The following is a 21,495-nucleotide window of genomic DNA, read 5'->3' on the forward strand; positions in this document are numbered from 1 at the left end:
GTATTGGCTCAAGGATAGACAAATAAACTAGTGCAACCGAATAGAGAGCCCAGAAACATACTTACACATATATGGAAATCTGATTCATTTCAGAGCTGGCAGTGCAGATTATTGATGGTGGGACAATTTATTATCCACATGAAAATAAAAAGAAAATGGATCCTTACACCATACGCAGAAATTAATTCCAGATGATGTAAGGACTTAAATGTGAAAAATGCAAAACTATTAAGGGATTAGAAGACAATATAAGAGAATATCTCAATGAAAATAAATTAGTGAAGTGTTTCTTAAAGGACAAACCATAAAGGAAAAAATTGGTTAATGTAGTTACATAGAAAGTAAGAACTTCTGTTATTTAAAAGATAGTGTAGAGGGTCTTGCAAAGGCTTATTCAAGATGATGAACTTACGGGCTGGCCCGGTGGTGCAGTGGTTAAGTGCGCACATTCCGCTTCGGCGGCCTGGGGTTTGCTGGTTCGGATCCCAGGTGCGGAAATGGCACTGCTCGGCAAACCATGCTGTGGTAGGTGTCCCACATATAAAGTTGAGGAAGATGGGCCCGGATGTTCGCTCAGGGCCAGTCTTCCTCAGCAAAAAGAGGAGGATTGGCGGCAGATGTTAGCTCAGGGCTAATCTTCCTCAAAAAAAAAAAAAAGATGATGAACTTAAATGCCTAGTGCATTTGATTAATGTATTTGATATTTACACAACTGAAAGATAGTTTAGCAAGAAACTGCTAATAAATACATAGAAAATGAAGGAAACACACACACGCTCCACAAAGATCTTCCTACCACCAATTCAGGGAGACAAAAGAAAAATAATCATATCGTATGCTGTGTTGGTCAGCTATTAATAACATTTACATATTACCTAATAAAAATTGATATAATTACATTGGATGAGTGCATGAAAAGCGTGCCTGTTTTTGTGAAAAAGAGCTAAATCCTATAACATTTTATGAGATAACTAAAAACCGTCAAACTTTGAATAAGGTTAATAGATTAGTTAATCATATTGTATCAATGTTAATTTCTTGGTTATGATAATTGTGCTATGAGTCATGTAAGACGTTAACATTAGGGAAAGCTGGATGAAGGGCATATGAGGACTCAGTACTATTTCTGCAACTTTCTCTAAGTTTCAGATTAATTTGAAAGAAGTTAAAAAATCAGTTGAGTTAAGAGTTGTTGGCTTTGGGGAGTGAGCAATGGGAGAGTTGGGGGATTACTGACTTTCAGTAACAATTTTTTAGTACAACTTAGACTCTAGATTAGTCTCTAATCTGTGTGCATATGTAGTTGAAGAAAAGAGAAACTAGTGCAGAGCACAATAGAGAAAAGTTACTACTCTGAAAATTTAAGTTGGATGCTTTGGAAAGAATTGACAAATTTATGTGGAAAAAATATTGCTATCAAATTAGGTATAGGGGAGATTGAGCTTGTTGACATTAAAGAGGGAAACCATAAAAACTATATATGTACTCTTATATTTTATTTTAGCTTAAAACATTAAAATGTACACTTATTCACTAATCTTTTAATGAGGGATCATGGCTTTTTCTTTGAATAGAGATCCAATGAATACAGTCCAGCAATGGACTTCTTGTATACATCATGACTATATGTTTTATTTACAATTTTCAATTTCATTCTCTTTAGAGAGGAGAAAGCACCTAAAGAACATATAATGAAATTTGAATACATAATTCTGTTAGGTTTTTGTGAGTTTGTCCTAAACTTTTAGCTCAATACTAGTCCATATTGCGTGAGTTAAGAGGGCTTCTACTGTACTTTGTTATGGTGGAGAAGTAAGGTATGGTAGCAAGAACAAGTGAGGATGTAACTGCACAGATAGTTTGACAAAAGAAACTATATTTTATAGTAACCTTTTATTGACTGTGTAAAGTGTATTTTCTTTCGTTCTTTCTTTTTGGTGAGGAAGATTGTCCCTGAGCTAACATCTGTTGCCAATTTTCCTCTTTTTTTGAAGAAGAAGATTGTCTCTGAGCTAACATGTATGCCAGTCTTCTTCTATTTTGTATTTGGGATGCCACAACAGCATGGCGTGATGAGCGGTGCATAGGTCTGCACCTGGGGTCCAAACCTGCAAACCCCGGGCCACCAAAGCAGAGCACATGAACTTAACCAGTATGCCAACAGCTGGCCCGTTAAGTGTATTTTCTCTTTTTTGTAATTGAGCATAAGCAGTAGGTTGTTTTTCTCTTGAGATTAATGCAATTTCTTGTCTCAGGTTACAAAGTAGAGTTTTTTTTCCTCTTTTTTTATTGTGATAAAATATACGTAACATAAAATTTACCATCTTAACCATTTTTAAGTATATAGTACCATGATAAAATATACGTAACATAAAATTTACCATCCTAACCATTTTTAAGTATATAGTACCATGGTATTAAATGCATTCATAATGTTGTGCAACCAACCATTGGTGAAATGTTACCACCAACCATCCGCATAGCTCTTTTCATCTTGTAAAATTGAAACTTTATACCCATTAAACAATAACTCCCAATTACCACCTCTCCCTGCCCCTGGCAACCAGCATTCCACTTTCCGTCTGTGTGATTTTGACTCCTCTAAGTATCTCATTTAGGGGAATCAAACAGTATTTCTCTTTTTGTGACTGGCTTATTTCACTTAGCATAATGTCCTAATGGTTCATCCATGTTGTAGCATGTCAGAATTTCCTTCCATTCTAAGGCTGTATAATATTTCATTTTATGTATATATGTGTGTGTATATATATATATATATATATATATATATACATATATGTATATATATGTATATATACCACATTTGCCTTATCCACTCATCTTTCAATGGACATGTGGGTTCCTTTCATGTTTTAGCTATTGTGAATAATGCTGTTATGAACATGAGTGTACAAATATCTCTTGAAGACCCTGAGACCTCGTTTTCAATCATTTTTGGGTATGTACCGAGAAGTGGAATTGCTGGATCATATGGTAATTCTACTTTTAATTTTTTTAAGGAACTGCCATATTGTTTTCCATAGCATCTGTACCATTTTACATTCCCACCAAAAGTGCACAAGGGTCCAATTTTTCCATATTCTCACCAACACTTGTTATTTTCTGTTTTTTTTTTAATGGCGGTCATCCTAATAGGTGTGATGTAATATCTCAGTGTAATTTTTTTTTATTGTGGTAACATTGGTTTATAACATATAAATTTCAGGTGTACATCATTGTATTTCAATTCCTGTGTAAATTACGTCATGTTCACCACCCAAAGACTGATTATAGTCCATCACCACACATTTGTGCCTAATCACATCTTTTGCCCTTCTCCCTTCCCACTTCCCCTCTGGTCACCAATCCAATCTCTGACTCTATGTGATTGTTTTTCATTGTTTTTATCTTCCACTTATGAGTGAGATCATAGGATATTTGACTTTCTCCCTCTGACTTATTTCCCTTAGCATAATATCCTCAAGGTCCATCCATGTTGTCACAAATGGCCGGATTTCATCATTTCTTATGACTGAGTAGTATTCCATTGTGTATGCATAGCACATCTTCTTTAGCCATTTGTCCCTAGATGGACACCTAGGTTGCTTCCAAGTCTTGGCTATTGTGAATGATGCTGCAATGAACATAAAGATGCATGTATCTTTATGCATTTGTGTTATCATGTTCTTTGGATAAATACCCAGCAGTGGAATAGCTGGATTGTATGGTAGTTCTATTTTTAATTTTTGGAGGAATGTCTATACTGTTTTCCATAGTGGCTGCACCAGTTTGCACTCCCACCAGCAGTATATGAGAATTCCCGTCTCTCCACATCCTCTCCAACACTTGTTTCCTGTTTTGTTAATATAGCCATTCTGATGAGAGTGAGGTGATATCTCCTGGTAGTTTTGATTTGCATTTCCCTGATAGTGATGTTGAACATCGTTTCACGTACCTGTTGCCCATGTGTATATCTTCTTTGGAGAAATATCTGTTCAGATCTTCTGCCCATTTTTTAATTGGGTTGTTAGTTTTTTTGTTGTTGACATATATGAGTTCTTTATATATTTTGGATATTAACCCTTTATCAGGTATATAGTTTGAAAATATCTTCTCTCAATTGTTAGGTTGTTTTTTCATTTTTTGATGGTTTCCTTTGCTGTGCAGAAGCTTTTTAGTTTGATGTGGTCCTATTTGTTTTATTTTTTCTATTGTTTCCCTTGCCCAGTCAGACATGGTACTTGAAAATATCCTGCTAAGACCAATGTCGAAGAGCGTACTGTCTAGGTTTTCTTCTAGAAGTTTAGTGGTTTCAGATCTTACATTCAAGTCTTTAATCCATTTTGAGTTAATTTTTGTGTTTTGTGTAAGATACTGGTCTGCTTTCATTCTTTTGCATGTGGCTGTCCAGTTTTCCTAGCACCATTTATTGAAGAGACTTTCCTTGCTCCTTTGTATGTTTTTGGCACCCTTGTGAAAAATTAGCTGTCCATGTGTGAGTTTATTTCTGGGCTCTCGATTCTGTATGTCTGTTTTAGTGCCAGTACCATGCTGTTTTGGTTACTATATCTTTATAGTATATTTTGAAGTCAGGGAGTGTGATACCTCCAGCTTTGTTCTTTTTTCTCAGGCATCCTTTGGCTATTTGGCTATTACGTTGTTCCATATAAATTTTAGAATTCTTTGTTCTATTTCTGTGAAAAATGTTGTTTGAACTTTGATAGGGATTGTGTTGAATCTGTAGATTGCTTTCGGAAGTATGAACATTTTAAATATGTTAATTCCTCCAGTCTAAGAGCATGGAATATCTTTACTTTTCTTTTTGTCGTCTTCAATTTCTTTCAGCAATGTTTTACAGTTTTCAGCGTACAGATCTTTCACCTCTTTGGTTAAATTTATTCCTAGGTCTTTTATTCTTTTTGTTGCAATTGTAAATGGGATTATAGTCTTAATCTCTCTTTCTGCTACTTTGTGGTTAGTGTATAGAAATGTAACTAATTTTTCTATGTTGATTTTGTAGCTGCAACTTTACCTTATTCATTTCTTTTCTTAAAAGATGGGCTCCTGAGCTAACATCTGTTGCCAATCTTCTTTTTCTGTCTTTCTTCTTCTCCCCAAGGCCCCCGAGTACATACTTCTATATTCTAGTTATGAGTGCCTCTGACTGTGCTATGTGGGATGCCACCTCAGCATGGCTTGATGAGCGGTGCCATGTCCGTGCCTGGGATCTGAACTGGTGAAACCCTCGGCCACCAAAGCGGAGCATGTGAACTTAATTACTTGACCATGGGGCCGGCCCCCCATATTCATTTTTTATTTCTAAAGGTCTTTTGGTGAATTTTTTGAGGCTTTCTATGTATAAAATCATTTCATCTGCAAATACTGACAGTTTCACTTCTTCCTTTCCAATTTAGATCCCTGTTATTTGTTTTCTTGCCTAATTGTTCTGGCTAGGACTTCCAATACTATGTTAAATCACAGTGGTGAAAGTGGGCATCCTTGTCTGGTTCCTATTCTTAGAGGGATAGCTTTCTGTTTTTCTCCACTGAGAATAATATTACCTGTGAGTTTGTCATATATGGCCTTTATTATGTTGAGATACTTTCCTTCTATACCCATTTTATTCAGAGTTTTTATCATAAATGGATGTTGTTTCTTGTCAAATGGTTTCTCTGCATCTATTGAGATGATCATGTGATTTTTTCCTTCATTTTGTTAAAGTGGTGTATCATGTTGATTGATTTGTGGCTGTTGAACCATCCCTGCATCCCTGGAAGAAATCCCACTTGATCATGGTTTATGATCTTTTTAGTGTGTTGTTGTATCGATTTGCTAGTATTTTGTTGAGGATTTTTCCATCAATGTTCATCAGTGATATTGGCCTGTAATTTTCTTTTTTTGTGGTGTCCTTGTCTGGTTTCACTATCAGGGTAATGTTGGCTTCGTGGAGTGAGTTAAGAAGCTTCCTGTCCTCTTCAATTTTTTGGAGGAGTTTGAGAAGGATAGGTATTAAGTCTTCTTTGAGTGTTTGGTAAAATTCACCAGGGAACATGTCTGATCCTGGACTTTTATTTTCTGGGAGGTCTTTGATTACTGTTTCTATCTCCTTACTGGTGATTGGTCTCTTCAAATTCTTTTTTTTTTTTTTAAAGATTGGCACCTGAGCTAACATCTGTTGCCAATCTTCTTTTTTCTTTTTAAATTTTCCTTCTTCTCCCCAAACCTCCCTAGTACATAGTTGTATATTCTCGTCGTAGGTCCTTCTGGTTGTGCTATGTGGGTCACTGCCTCAACATGGCCTAATAAGCGGTGCCATGTCCGCATTCAGGATCTGAACCAGCGAAACCCTAGGCCGCCAAAGTGGAGTGCGTGAACTTAACCACTTGGCAACGGGGCTGGCTCCTCTCTATTTCTTTCTTTTTTCTTTTTTTTAAAGATTGACACTTGAGCTAACAACTGTTGCCAATCTTCTTCTTTTTTTTCCCTGCTTTTTTTCCTCCCCAAATCCCCCCAGTACATAGTTGTATATTTTAGTTGTGGGTCCTTCTAGTTGTGGCATGTGGGACGCCGCCTCAACATGGCCTAACGAGTGGTGCCATGTCTGTGCCCAGGATCTGAACCCTGGGCCGCTGAAGCGGAGCGCACGAACTTAACCACTCGGCCACGGGGCCGGCTCCTCTCTATTTCTTCTTGATTCAGTTTTGGAAGGTTGTATGATTCTAAGAATTTATCCATTTCTTCTAGATTATCCAATTTGTTGGCATATAGCTTTTCATAGTATTTTCTTATAATGTTTTGTATTTCTGAAGTGTCCATTGTAATTTCTCCTCTTTCATTTCTGATTTTATTTATTTGAGCTTCTCTCTTTTTTTTATGAGCCTAGCTAAAGGTTTGTCAATTTTGTTTATCTTTTCAAAGAACCAGCTCTTGCATTTCATTGATTTTTTATTTTTATTTTTTAGACTCTATTTCATTTATTCCTGCTCTGATTTTTATTATTTCCTTCCTTCTACTCATTTTGGGCTTTGTTTATTCTTCTTTTTCCAGTTCCTTTAGGTGCATTGCTAGATTGTTTATTTGAGATTTTTCTTGTTTGTTGAGGTAGGCCTGTATTGCTATCACCTTCCTTCTTAAAAACACTTTTTACTGTACCCTATAAGTTTTGGCACGTTGTATTTTCATTTTCATTTGTCTCCAAGTATTTTTTGATTTCTCTTTTGATTTCTTCATTGACCCAACCCTTGTTCAGTAGCATTTTGTTTAATTTCCACCTATTGTGGATTTTCTCATTTTCTTCTTATAGTTGATTTCTAGTTTCATACCGTGGTGGTCAGAAAAGATGCTTGGAATTATTTCAATCTTCTTAAATTTATTCAGACTTGTTTTGTAGCCTACTATGTGATCAGTCCTGGAGAATGTTCTATGTACATTTGAAAGAACATGTGTTCTGCAGTTTTTGGATGGAATATTCTGTATATATCTACTAAGTCCATCTGGTCTAATGTGTCATTTAAGGCCAATGTTTCCTTCTTGATCTTCTCTTTGCATGATCGATCCTGGTGTAAATGGAGTGTTAAAGTCCCCTACTATTATTGTGTTACTGTCTATTTCTCCTTTTATGTCTGTTAATAATTGCTTTATATATTTAGGTGCTTCCTATATTGGGTGCATAGATATTTACAAGTGTTGTATCCTCTTGTTGGATTTTTCCCTTTATCATTATGTAGTGCTTTTCTTCCTCTCTTGTTACAGTTTTTGTTTTAAAGTCTATTTTGTCTGATACAAGTATTGCTACCCCAGTTTTCTTTTCATTGCCATTTGCATGGAGTATCTTTTTCCATCTACTCACTTTCAGTTTGTGAGTGTCTTTAGGTCTGCACTGTGTCTCTTGTATGCAGCATATACGTGAGTCTTACGTTTTTATCCAATCAGCCACCCTTTGACTGGAGCATTTGGTCCATTCACATTTAAAGTAGCTATTGCTAAGTATGTACTTATTGCCATTTTGTTACTTTTCTTCTGAGTGTTTCAGTAGTTCTTTTCTGTTCCTTTCTTCTTCTCTTGCTCTCTTTTCTTGTGGTTTGATGGCTTTCTTTAGTATTGTTTGGCTTCCTTTCTCTTAATTTTTTGTGTATTTATTTTAGGTTTCTGATTTGTGACTACCATGGGGTTCATCTATAATAACCTATGTATATAGCAGTCTGTATTAAGTTGATGGTCTCTTTAGTTTGACCTCTTTCTGAAAGCTCTACTCTTTTACTCCCCTCCTCCCACATTTTGTGTTTTTGATATCATATCTAACTTCTCTCTTTGTGTGCATCTATCTGTTAACTTCTTATCATGGAAATAGGTAATTTTAGTACCTTTGTCTTTTGACCTTCATATTATCTTCATGAGTGGTTGATCTGCTACCTTTACTGTATTTTTGACTTTACCAGTGATTTTATTGCCTTGTTTTAAAAGTTGTGCTTTTTTGGTGAGGAAGATTGGCCCTGAGCTAACATCTGCTGTCAGTCTTCCTCTCTCTCTCCTTGTTTTTCTCCCCAAAGCCCTTGTACATAGTTGTGTATCCTAGTTGAAGGTCATTCTCGTTCTTCTCTGTGGGATGATGCCACAGCATGGCCTGATGAGCAGTGCTTAGGTCTGCGCCCATGATCGAGATCAGGGAACCCTGGTCTGCTGAAGCAGAGTGTGGGAACTTAACTACTTGACCATGGGGTCAGCTCCTTTTTTTTTTTTTTTTTTTAATACTTTTTGTATTCCTCTTTGTGGTCTTCTCTTTCTAACTCAAATAAGTTCCTTTAGCATTCCTTTAAAACTGATTTCTTGGTGATAAACTCCTTTAATTTTTGCTTGTCCAGGAAACTCTTTATCTCTTCTTCCATTCTGAATGATAACTGCTGGGTAGCGTATTCTTGGTTTTAGGTTATTTCCTTTCACCACTTTAAATACATTGTTCCACTCCTTTCTAGCCTGTAAGGTTTCTGCTGATAAGTCACCTGATAGCCTTATGAAGTTTCCTTTGTATGTAATTTGTTACCTTTCTCTTGTGGTCTTTAGGGTTCTCTCTTTATCTTTAATTCTTGACATCTTAATTATAACGTGTCTTGGTATGGGCCTCTTTGGGTTTATCTTGTTTGGTGTTCTCTGTGCTTCCTGTACCTGGATGTCTATTTCTTTCCTTACATTAGGAAAGTTTTCAGCTATTATTTTTTCAAATAGATTCTCTGTCCCTTTGTGTCTATCTTCTCCTGGGACACCTATAATATGAATGTTAGTGTGCTTGCTGTTGTCCCAGAGGTCCCTTAGACTGTTGTCATTCTTTTCAATTCTTTTTTTCTTTTTGGCTTGGTTGATTTCATGTAGTCTTTTCCAGCTTGCTGATCTATTCTTCTGTATCATCTACTCTGCTATTGAGTCCCTCTAGTGAATTTTTCATTTCCAGTATTGTATTCTTCATTTCCGATTAGTTCTTTTTTATGTTTTCCAATTCTTTGTTGACGTTCTCATTGAGTTCATCCATTCTTCTCCCATGATCAGTGAGCAGCTTTATGACTTTTTGTTTGAACTCTTTGTCAGGTAGATTGTTTATTTCTGTTTCATTTAGTTCTTTTTCTGAGGTTTTGTTCTTTTCCCTGACTTGGAAAGTATTCCTTTGCCTCCTCACTTTGCTTCTTTCTCTGTGCTTTCTCAGAACTCCAATTGCATCTACTAGCATCTGTGTCAGCATGCCTGTACTAGGTCATAATAATGGCTGCTGCCAATGTCTCAAGCTCTAGAGAGGTCTCACATCTCCCTGAGATGCACCCAGAGCCTATCAGGTGAGTCCCTTTTCACCAAAGGACTGTGTGCCTTTCTTTGTAGTGATTTTAAGTTGCTTTCCAAAACAGGTAAATTCATGCATGGGTCCTTTAAGGGCTGGCTTTCTTCCCATTCTTTCCAAAAAAGCTTTTGTGGGGGTGTTCCCCATGGTGGTTAATAGCCAGCAAAGCCAGATAGTATGACACTTGTCTCAGTTGTGCTGAGTCCAAAGGATGCTTATAGTGGTAACACTCCTCCACTCAGGTCCCCCACTCCCCCAGGGAAGGCTGAGTACTTTAGGATTGCTCCCAGCTTGCTGTTACTTGCTGCAGCTTGGGAAGGTGGTTTTTTTTTCTCTCCAGAAATGAATTTCTGCCTCTTCCACCTCAGTCAGGACTGTTCCTTGTTGCAAGGGTACTTTTTATCCAGTTTTCAGTTCTCTCCCAGGGGTAATTGTTCCCAGAGTAGTTGTAAATTTGTTGTGTCCGTGGGAGGAGGTGAGTTCAGAGTCTGCCTACACTGCCATCTTCACCTCTCTCGTTTCATTATAATTTTGATTTTAATTTACCTAATGATCAGTGATGTTAAACATTTTTTCATGTGTTTATTGTCTATTTGTATATCTTCCTTCTAAAAGTTTATTCACTTCCTTTGCCCATTTTTGATTTGGGTTTTGTTTTCTTTGTTGCCGAGCTTTTGAAGTTTTCTGTATATCTTGGATTTTAATCCCTTCTATGATATGATTTGAAAATATTTTCTCCTATTCTGTGGCTTTCCTTTTTACTTTGTTGATATTGTCTTTTGACATTACAAAAGGGTTCCTGGACCTAATTCCAATGTGTGTGTGTCGAGGCTTCCCCACATTAACAAACAGTTTTTGGATGACAGCAGGTTGTCCAAGAGTTCAACTCAATTCTGACACTATCTACCCAGAGATAGAATCAGATTCCACAGGTAAAGGGCTGTGTCCCACAAGACTACCCCCAACTTCAGACACTAGTTGCAAGTCTCAGGTTGTGACCCGTACTTCTGACCAACTGGTTATAAATCAGAGGTTCCCCTGACCCCCTCTTTGGATTTGACTAATTTGCTAGAATGGCTCTCTGAACTCATGGAAACACTTACTTTTGTTTACCAGTTTATTAAAGGTTACGATAAAGGATACAGATGAACATCCAGATAGAAGAGATGTGTAGGGCAAGGTATGAGGGAAGGGATGCTGAGTTTTCATGCCTTCTCCAGGCAGACCACTCTCTCAGCACCTGCATGTGTTCACCAACCCAGAAGCTCTCCAAAAAAAAGCTGATAAGCTGTCCTTTTGGGTTTTTATGGAGGCTTAATTGTGTAGCGATTGACTAAGTCATTGGCCGTTGGCAATTGACTCAGCCTCAAGCACCCCTCCCCTCCCCAGGAATCAGAGAGTGGAACTGAAAGTTCCAGTCCCTTGATCACATGCCTGGTTCTCCTGACAACCAGTCCCTATCCCAGGATGGAGTCTCCTATTGCTCTTATCACTCAGGACATTCCAAGAGTTTTGGGAACTGTGAGCCAGGAACTGTGGATGAAGAATAAATACATCTGAGCAACATTCTATTTCAGTCATCTGAATGACCAAATATATATATTTCTTATAAATCACAATGTCACAGATGCACTACATTTTAAAAATTTTTGTGAAATCCAATTTACCTAATGTTTCTTTTGTTGTGTGTGCTTTTGGTATCATATCCAAGAAAACCTTGCCAAATCTAGTGACATGAAGCTTTTGCCCTATGTTTTCTTCTAAGAGTTTTATAATTTTAGCTCTTACATTTAGGTCTTTGATCTATTTTCAGTTTATTTTTGTATATTGTGTTAGGTAAGGGTCCAACTTTATTCTTTTGCATGTGTATATCCCGTTCTCCCAGTATCATTTGTTGAAAAGATTGTCCTTTCCCCATTGAATGGTCTAGGCACCCCCGTGTCAAAAATCATTTGACTATATATGTGAGGGTTTATTTCTGGGCTCTCTGTTTTATTCCATTTATCTATATCTGCCTTTATGCGAATATCACAGTTTTGATTACCATAGCTTTGTAGTAAGTTTTGAAATCAGGAAGTGTGAGCCCCCCAGCTTTCTTCTTTTTCAAGATTGATTTGTCTTTTCGGGTTCCTAGAGATTCCATTTGAATTTTAGGGTAGATTTTTCTATTTCTGCAAAAAATGTAATTGGGATTTTGATAGGGATTACATTGAATCTCTAGATTGCTTTGGATAATATTGACATCTTAACAATATTGGGTGTTCCAGTCAATGAACATGAGATGTGTTTCCTTTTTTTTGTGTGTTCTCTAATTTCTTTCAGGCATGTTTTGTAGTTTTCATTGTACAAGTCTTTCAACCTCCTTGGTTAAATTAATTCCTAAGTATTTGATTCTTTTTTATGCTGTTATACATGGAATTGCTTTCATAATTTCCTTTTCATACTGTTCATTGTTAGTGTATAGACATGCAACTGATTTTTATGTGTTGACTTTGAATCCTGTATTCTTGCTATGAATTCATTTATTAGCCCTAACAATTTTTTGTGGAATCTTCAGGATTTTGTATAGATAAGGTCATAACTTCTGCTAGTAGAGAAAATTTTACTTCTTCCTTGTCAATTTGGATGCCATTTATTTCTTTTCCTTGCCTAATTGCTCTTGCTGTAACTTTCAGTATTATGCTGCATAGAAGGGGAAAAAAATGGGCATCCTTTCTTGTTCCTGATCTTAGAGGAAAAACCTTTAATCTTTTACCAATGAGTATGATGCTTGCTCTGGGTTTTTCACATATGGCTTTTACTATGTTGAGGTACAAAATAGAGTTTTCCTACTTCTTTGGATCTTTGTACTTTTCAAATTCTTCAAGTAAAGTAAAAAAAAAAAAAAAAAGAACTTGGGGGCCCGCTCCGTGGCTGCGTGGTTAAGTTCGCACACTCTGCTTTGGCTGCCCGGGGTTTTGTGGGTTCGGATCCTGGGTGTGGACATGGCACTGCTCATCAAACTTTGCTGACATGGCATCTCATGTGGCAGAACTAGAAGGACCTACAACGACAATATACAAGTATACACTGGGGAACTTTGGGGAGGGGAAGGAGAAGGGGAAGGGGAACGGGGAGAGAAAAGATTGGCAACAGATGTTAGCTCAGGTGCCAATCTTTAAAAAAAACTTATTAGATGTGTGTGTGCGTGTGCAAATATACATGTATACACATGCAAGATAAGCACATGTATGTCGTTTATATATCTATATATATGAATAAAATTGGTAGAGAAAATTACTTATTGAGGCTATTTTAGAAACATATTTGAAAATTACAGATGAATTGTTTCTTAACAAAACTATATTCCAACTATTTTTAGATGTTGCATCTATTGGCAGTATTAGTTGTATGCTTGTATAGTGTTTAAACTGTTGCAAATTGAGGTGAAGCATTTGGAAGTTAAAGAGTAGCAGTAGCCTATTTATATTTTTAATTTGACACTCTATGATAAGAAAACAAGTCAGTATGTTATATATGATGAGTTACTCTTCTAAAAGAAAGATTTTTTTTCTTATTTCAGGCAACCTAATGAGGCCCCTTTTGAATTATGGTGTTGCTTGGTGAGCATATCTTTTTTACTTATGTTGCTTTTCAGAATAATATTGACTAACTTATGTAAATTAGTTGTATTTTTGGTTTACTGTTACAGTATGTCTATGGGCTTCCTGGTTGAAGAGACTGCACCAGTTGTTTGGAGAGGCCTTATGGTAATGTCAGCCATTGAGAAACTATTGAGGCAGGTAAGAAAATTGCATTAAATATCCTTTTTTTATGGGCACACTGTGGTAAATGCATTTGCTGATTGGAGAGTTGTTAAAATTTGCATTCAGATTTGAGATATTTTACAAAAGAATCCAGTTGATAGACTGAACATATAATGAGTTATGTGGAGCCAAGACCAAATTTCACTCTTACATGATTTAGTCTTTCCCATTGCTTATGATTACTAAAAATCCTAATGTCTTATTTTATATTGTTCTGTTGCTCTGTGGAGTCTGCAGCAAGACAAGGAAATCTATTTTATAAGTAATCTGCTTTCTTTAGATTTATGGTTAATATCATTGTGGCCAATACTGAGTCATAAGGGCAGTGTAGAAATTCCTCTGATGTAGAAAAAACTTATATAAACCATGTTGCTTGTGATTTAAAATTGCTTCAGAACAAAATGAAACTTTGGTTTACTCTGAGTACATATGGGTATATGTTTATATATATATGTCCAATCAACTTTAATTTATCCTTAAAGAAGAGAACAGTTGATTGGATAATCTAAAAATATCAGGTGGGATATATGTTATTTATAGGAATAAATTTTAGTTTTTGCTTAGTAGCTGTGAATTTAGCATTAATTATGTTCTAGGTAAATATTATAAGTAATTTGGATTTTCTCTACCAACTTAGAGTGATTACCCCTTATTTATTCAGATTTTACTTTGGGTCAGGCACCATGTTAGAGGTTGACAGTTTTACTCATAGATATTTCAATATTCATTTCCAGAGAAAATGCATAGATGAAATGTCTTGAACTCTGAAACTCTTCTTTTTTCATTGTAACATCTTATGTTTCTTCTGCTGCTTCAGTTCTGATAAATGTGCTCTTTGATCTCTGGTCCCAGAATCTTTCTATTTTCCTAGTGCTTTTAAGTCTCTTGGTTGCATTTTCTACTCTTTTACACTCAGATCCCATAGTGGGTTATTTCAGTTATACTCCCAACAATACCCCTTCCCTACCAACTCCTTTGTGACCTTGACCTTTATTTGTGTGGATTAACACAGCCTCTTTTTGTTGACTTTTTTTTTTTTTTTTAGGAAATTCTAAACTATCTTTGTTCAGTTTATAATTAAAGTTAGTTGGTAGAAATTTGGAAACACCAAAAGGAAAGTTCTGATCTTGCGAGAATATTTTAAATATTTGTTTTCCCGCTCCTATGTTAGTGTTATGATTCTGAAGAGGAAATGATTCAGATTCTTCCTGAGCCTTTATGAATGGCCACAAGAAGGTGGAAATACTTCCTCCTTCCACGTGATCCGAGACTTAGAGATCCAAGTCGGTGATAGGAGATCCAGAGGTCCTGGGTGAGCATCCGTGCTCCCAGCTCAGGGATGCAGGATCCCCATAGCCCATCCCCAGCAAGGTGTGTGCCTGTTCTCCTTCCTGTTCCTAAGTGTCCTTTTTGAATCTCAGGGACTCTTTTAAATCTCAAATTCCAACAGATGAGGAAAGCAGCCCTGCATTTGAGCCCCTGAGGGTGGAAGAGAGAGAGCGAGTGTGCACATGCCCTCAGGAGAGGCACAGAGCAAGTCTTCCACAAAATAAGGGAGATTAAACCAACTGTGGGAATTAATCAGTCTGCGAAAAGATTGCACCAGAAGCTCACTCTTAGATTTAGTACGTGCTTTTATAAATGAAGAAAACTTTTTGAAACCAGAGATGAAAAGATCAAAAGTCTAAAGGAGCTAGAATATATTATTTTTTTATTTTGTGGGACATTGGGAAGAGAGGAGCGATAGACTCCCCATTCCACATTCTCAGATGTCCTGCCATAACCCAGCCTCTTTTACCTACTGCTGAACGTTGTTGGAGGATATAGAATAAGTTTGTTAATTGCCAGCATTATACATTTTTGATTTCCAAATTCAGCCATGCTCTGAACACTTTAGGCATCTAATGTTATTCATTTTTTTTCTCAATGTTTATCAAATGCTCAGCTTAAAAAATATTTGGAGAATTTGGTAGTCTGGCAGAGGACCTAGTGGAGATTTGGAGATTTGGCTCTCTGACACATAAATTATATAAAAGTCAGTTTACTCTAATAAATGCTGAAGATATATTTTCAGCAAACATAGGACAAAATATCAGGGTGAAAGATGAGGTGAGAAAATGGATCCGTAACTTATTTTATTGGGATACTTAGAGGATACCTAGAATATCCTCTAGGATATGAGACTGCATATTTACCTTAGAGTCTTTTTGTAAAGTCACTTCTATTATTTGCACATTTTAATGGTAACTGAAAAGCAGATATTTTTGGACTACACTGTGACCCATGCCAACCACCTAAGCTGCTAATTAAGGAGTGGTTTGTTTTTATTTTCTGTTTTGCTTTAGAAAGCAGATGAGCATTTAACATCCTTTGTGAAAATTTAGTAGCTGGATAGATGCTCTCTACAGCAGTGGATTGTGGAGGGTACCTGATTCATTGGCAGATTTAAAAACAAGGGAGTGTAACTTAAATACTGAAGAGTGTAACAAATTGTAAGTGTACAGATAGATGGATTGTCTCAAAATGAAACAGCTATATAGTCATCATTTGGGATAAGATAAATAGAATACCAGTATTCTAGCAGTTCTTCTTATGTCCCTTTCCAGTTGCTATTTTGGAGGAGAAGATGAATACTTACCAGTCTGCCATCTTGAACTGGAAGTTTGGTTTAAAGTTTTTTTCCCTCTTCCTTACAATATTTTGTTGAGTTAAACTTATACATACAGTGGGATGCACAGATCTTATATGTATAGGTCAATGATTTTTCATTAATGTAATGTATATATACCTATGTAACCATACGCTCGTGAAGATAGAGAACATTTTCATCCCCCTAGAAAGTTTCCTTGGCTACCTTCTGTTCAGTCCCCCACTGTAGGCCATCACTGTTGTCATTTCTATCACCATAAATGAGTTTTGCATGTTCTTATACTTCATGTAAATGGAACCCTACAGGATGTAGCCTTTTGTATCTGATTTCTTTCTCTTAGCCTAATGCTTTTGAAAGTCATCCTTGTTGCATATAAGCAGTTGAGTCCTTTTTATTGCTGAGTAGTATTCCACTGCATGAATATGACAAAGTATTGTTTGTTTATTTCTCTATTGATGGACATTTGGGTAGTCTACAGTTTTTGGCTGTTATGAATAATGCTACTATAGATACCTGTACAGATGTTCATGAGAGTTCCATTTGCTTCACATCTTTGTCAACATTTGGTGTTGTCAGTCTCTTAACTAGTGGGTGTAAAATGGTATCTTCTTATGGTTTTAATTTGTGCTTCCCTGGGAATCGATGTTGAGTCCCTTTTCATTTGCATATTAGATATTGTTGTATCTTCTTTTGTGAAGTGTCTGTTTAAATTGTTTACTCATTTTTTGGGAGGGGGGTTAATTTTTCTTCTTGTAACTGAGTTGCAAGAGTTTTAATATATTCTGGATGTAAGTCCATTGTCAGATATATGTCTTGGGACTATTACCCCCAGTCTTTGGCTTGCCTTTTGGTGAGCTGGTGTTTTAAATTTTCATAAAATCCGACTTATCAAGAAAAATTTTTTAATGCTTAGTGCTTTTTGTGCCCTCTCTCAGTCTTTGTCCGTCTACCCCAAGGTTGTAAAGCTATCCTTATGTATTTTTATCTCAAAGTTTTATAGTTCTGACTTATACATCTTGAATTAATTTTTGTGTGTGAAGTGAGATAAGGGTCAAGATTTTTATTTTTTCATGGTTGTGGTATAATAGGCAATATATTTGTTCTTTGTCCCCAGGTCCTGGCACAAAGCTCCTAAAACCCTTGGCATTTCCTGAGTGACAGGAATGTCTTTTACATTCATATTGAGCCCCTTTTTGAGCACATATGAGTTTATGCTAGTGAGGTACTTAGGGTGGGGCCCCTAGATAGCCTCAGCCTGAGGCTGGTCACCATAAAGACCAAGTGTTTGGAGGGTTGAAATTTTCAGCCCCACCCATTGACCTCTGGGAAGGGGAAGGGGAGTGGGCTGCAGATTAAGCTCTATAAAAACTCTTAACAAGGGTGCCATCAACATCATGGCAGAGTGAGTTGTTCCTTTTGTCTCTCCCCTCTAAGTTGCAACTAAATGGACATTTATTAAACAGCAGAGAATTCCCACAGGCACAACAGGACACCTGACAGATCCACCCAGCTGTGCATCTGAAGGTGGGTGGACTGGATTCCCAGGAGGCAGTGGAACTAGGTAAGTACCACCCTCCTGCCTGACACCAGTGAGCCAGGTTGTGGATCCTCACACAGCATCTGATGTGACTGAAAGAGGATGTGGGGACAGCTTGGCCTGCACATGAATGCTTTTGGAGGGGTAGCCCAGCCCGTGGGAACACGCACTGTGCTGTGGTGGCCCTGCTGAGGGAACTCTCTACACCAAGTGGCAGTGGCTCAGCCCCTACAAAGGCACCCACCCACTGAGCACAGTGCAAGTGAGAAGGCATTCTGCCTGCTCAGAAGGTGCTCTGTTTGCAAAGCACAGCAGCCCACAAGGCCCACCAAGTGGTGGCTCAGCCCCTGCATAGGTTTCCCTTCCACTTAGTGCACAGCAGCTGAGCCAGTCCCCTGTGGAGCACAGAAGCCCTTTCTATGGTGCTGACTAACCTCCCTGGTGCAGAGGCCCTGCCCACATAAACACAACCTGCAGAGTGGCTGGGGCTGGTCCAGGGAAATGCAGAGTAGCCCTACCTGCAAAACTTCCAGCAGACTGGGCAGGATCAGAAAACACAGCTTCTGCTCTCCTGCATTGGTGGCAGGTGGATTCAGTGACCTGATACTACCACAGATGTGCCAGCAAAGGATCAAGTCATCAAATAACATGAAGAACTACAGTAACGCTTCAGAGCGGAAAGAAAATGACAAGTCTCCAGAAACCAATCCTGAGGTCACAGAAATTTACAATCTAAGTGAAAGAGAATTCAAAATAGTTATCATAAAGAAATTCAAGGAGTTACAGTAAAATTCAGAAACACAGTTCAGTGAACTCAGGAATAAAATTAATGAGCAGAAGGATTGAAATCACCAAAGAGATTGAAACTGTAAAGAAATGCCAAACAAATTCTAGATATAAAGAACACAATGAGATTAGAAAATAATGTAGAATCCATAAAAAGTAAAGCTTATGTTATGGAGGACAGAATTAGTAAATTAGAGGACAGAAATATAGAAGTGCTTCAGGTAGAAGAGGAAAGAGAACTAAGATTTTTAAAAAGTGAAGAAATTCTTCAAGAAATATCTGCCTCAATTAGGAAAAGCAATATAAGGATTATAGGTATTAGAGAGGGAGAAGAGATGGAGAAAGGAGCAGAGTGCTTATTCAAAGGAATAATAGCTGAGAACTTCCCAAACCTTGGGAAGGAACTGGACTTACAAGTAAATGAAACCAATGGAACTCTTAATTTCATCAATGCAAAAAGACCTTCTCCATGGCCTATAATATTAAAAATGGCAAAAGTCAATGACAAAGAAAAAATATTAAGGGCAGCAAAGCAGAAGAAAATAACCTACAAAGGAACCTCTATCAGGCTTTCAGTGGATTTCTTGGCAGAAACCTCATAGGCTCGGAGAGAATGGGATGATATACTCAAAATACTGAAAGACAAAGTCTTTCAGCCAAGAATACATTATCCAACAAAACTATCTTCAGGTTTGATGGGAAAATAAAAGCTTTCCCAGATAAACAAAAGCTGAGAGAGTTCATTGCCACTAGACCTCCCTTACAAGAAATAATGAAGGAAGCCCTCATACCTGAAGCAAAAAGGCAAAGGTTTACAAAGCTTGGAGCAAGGAGATAAATAGAAAAAAATCAGAAAAATTCAGCTCTCTATCAGAACAGGCTGGCAAACACTTAATTATAACATAAAAGATAAAGGGAAGGAAAACATCAAAAATAACTATAAACACTTCAGTTTAGTCACAAACCCACAACAGAACAAAGAAGAATTTGTAACAACAATAACTCTGAAGGGGAAGAGGAAAAGGATGGAACCTCCTTAGGCTAATGGAGATAAGAGGCTATCAGAAAATGGACTATCTCATCTATGAGATATTTTATACAAACATCATGGTAACCTCTAAACAAAGAATCAGAATAGAGCCAGAAATCATAAATAAGGAGAAAACGATCACAGAAAACCACCAAACTGAAATGTCAGTCAGAAATACAAGGGAAGAGAAACAATGGAAATATAGAACACCTGGAAAACAAGAGATAAAATGGTAGTATTGAGCCCTCATATATCAATAATCTCTCTAAATGTAAATAGATTGAATTCTCCAATCAAATGACACAGAGTGGCTAGATGGATTGAAAAACAAGACCCAACAATATGCTGCCTCCAGGAAACGTGTCTCAGCTCTAACGACAAACATAGGCTCAGAGTGAAGGGATGAAAGACAATACTCCAAGCAAATGGCAAACAAAATAAAGCAGGTGTTGCCACACTTATAACAGACAAAATAGACTTCAAGATATAAAAGACAATGAGAGACAAAGAGGGGCAGTATATAATGATAAAATGGACATTCCACCAAGAGGAAATAACACTTCTGAATATATATGCACATAACACAGGAACACCAAAGTATATAAAGCAGCTAGTAACAGACCTAAAGGGAGAAATTGACAACAGTAGAATAATATTAGGGAACCTCAACACCCCACTTACATCAATGGATAGATCATCCAGACAGAAAGTCAACAAGGAAACAGTGGCCTTAAATGTAACATTAGATCAGATGGACTTAATAGATATATATAGAAATTCTATCCCCAAACAGCAGAATATTTATTATTCTCAAGTGCACATGTAACATTCTCCAAGGTAGACCATATGTTGGGAAAGAAGGTAAGCCTCAATAAATTTAAGAAGATAAAAATCATATCAAGCATCTTTTCCGATCATAATGCTATGAAACTAGAAATCAACTATAAGAAAAAAGCTGAGTAAGCCACAAATATGTAGAGACTAAACAACATTCTACTGAACAGTCATTTCGCCAATGAAGAAATCAAAGGAGAAATAAAAAATACCTTGAGACAAATATAAATGAAAATACAACATACCAACTCTTATGGGATGCAACAAAAGTGGTTCTAAGAGGGAAACTTATAGTGATACAGGCCCACCTCAACAAGAGAAATCTCAAATAAGTAACCTTAAACTACACCTAATAGAACTAGGAAAAAGAAGAACAAAACCCAAAGTCAACTGAAGGAGGAAAATAATAAAAATTAGAGCAGAAATAAATGAAATAGAGACTAAAAAAAAAAACAGAAATAAGGATCAGTGAAACTAAGAGCTGATTCTTTGAGAAGGTAAACAAAAGTGACAACCCTTAGCCAGACTCACTAAGAAAAAAAGAGAAGTCTCAAATAAATGAAATTAAAAATAAAAGAGCAGAAATTACACCAGATACCACAGAAATGCAAAGGATTATAGGAGAATACCGTGAGAAACTATATGCCAATGAATTGGATAACCCAAAAGAAATGGATAAATTCTTAGACTCATACAGCCTCACAAAACTGAATTGAGAAGACATAGAGAATCTGAATAGACTAATCACCAGTAAAGAAATTGAAACAGTAATCAAAAATCTTCCAAAAAACAAAAGTCCATGACCAGATGGCTTCTCTGGAGAATTCTGCCAACCATTCAGAGAAGATTTAATACTTGTCCTTCTCAAACTCATCCAAAAAATTGAAGAAGATGGAATACTTCCTAACTCATTCTATGAGGGTGCCATTACCCTGATACCAAAACCAGACAAGGACAACACAAAGAAGGAAAATTACAGGTCAGTATTGCTGAAGAACATAGATGCAAAAATCCTCAACAAAATATTGG

General features: G+C 36.9%; 1 protein-coding gene across 1 annotated transcript in view; it reads left to right on the forward strand.

Moving 5' to 3' along the window:
* NUBPL (NUBP iron-sulfur cluster assembly factor, mitochondrial) overlaps nt 1-21,495 on the forward strand; it is a 211,873-nt gene that overhangs the window by 70,067 nt on the left and 120,311 nt on the right. The window contains exons 5-6 of the mRNA XM_070587594.1: nt 13,386-13,425; nt 13,515-13,605. Of these exons, the coding sequence (XP_070443695.1) occupies nt 13,386-13,425; nt 13,515-13,605 (131 nt within the window). The remainder of the gene's footprint in view (nt 1-13,385; nt 13,426-13,514; nt 13,606-21,495) is intronic.

The sequence above is a fragment of the Equus przewalskii genome, chromosome 1 (genome assembly GCF_037783145.1).
Source record: "Equus przewalskii isolate Varuska chromosome 1, EquPr2, whole genome shotgun sequence".
Classification (NCBI taxonomy): Eukaryota; Metazoa; Chordata; class Mammalia; order Perissodactyla; family Equidae; genus Equus; species Equus przewalskii.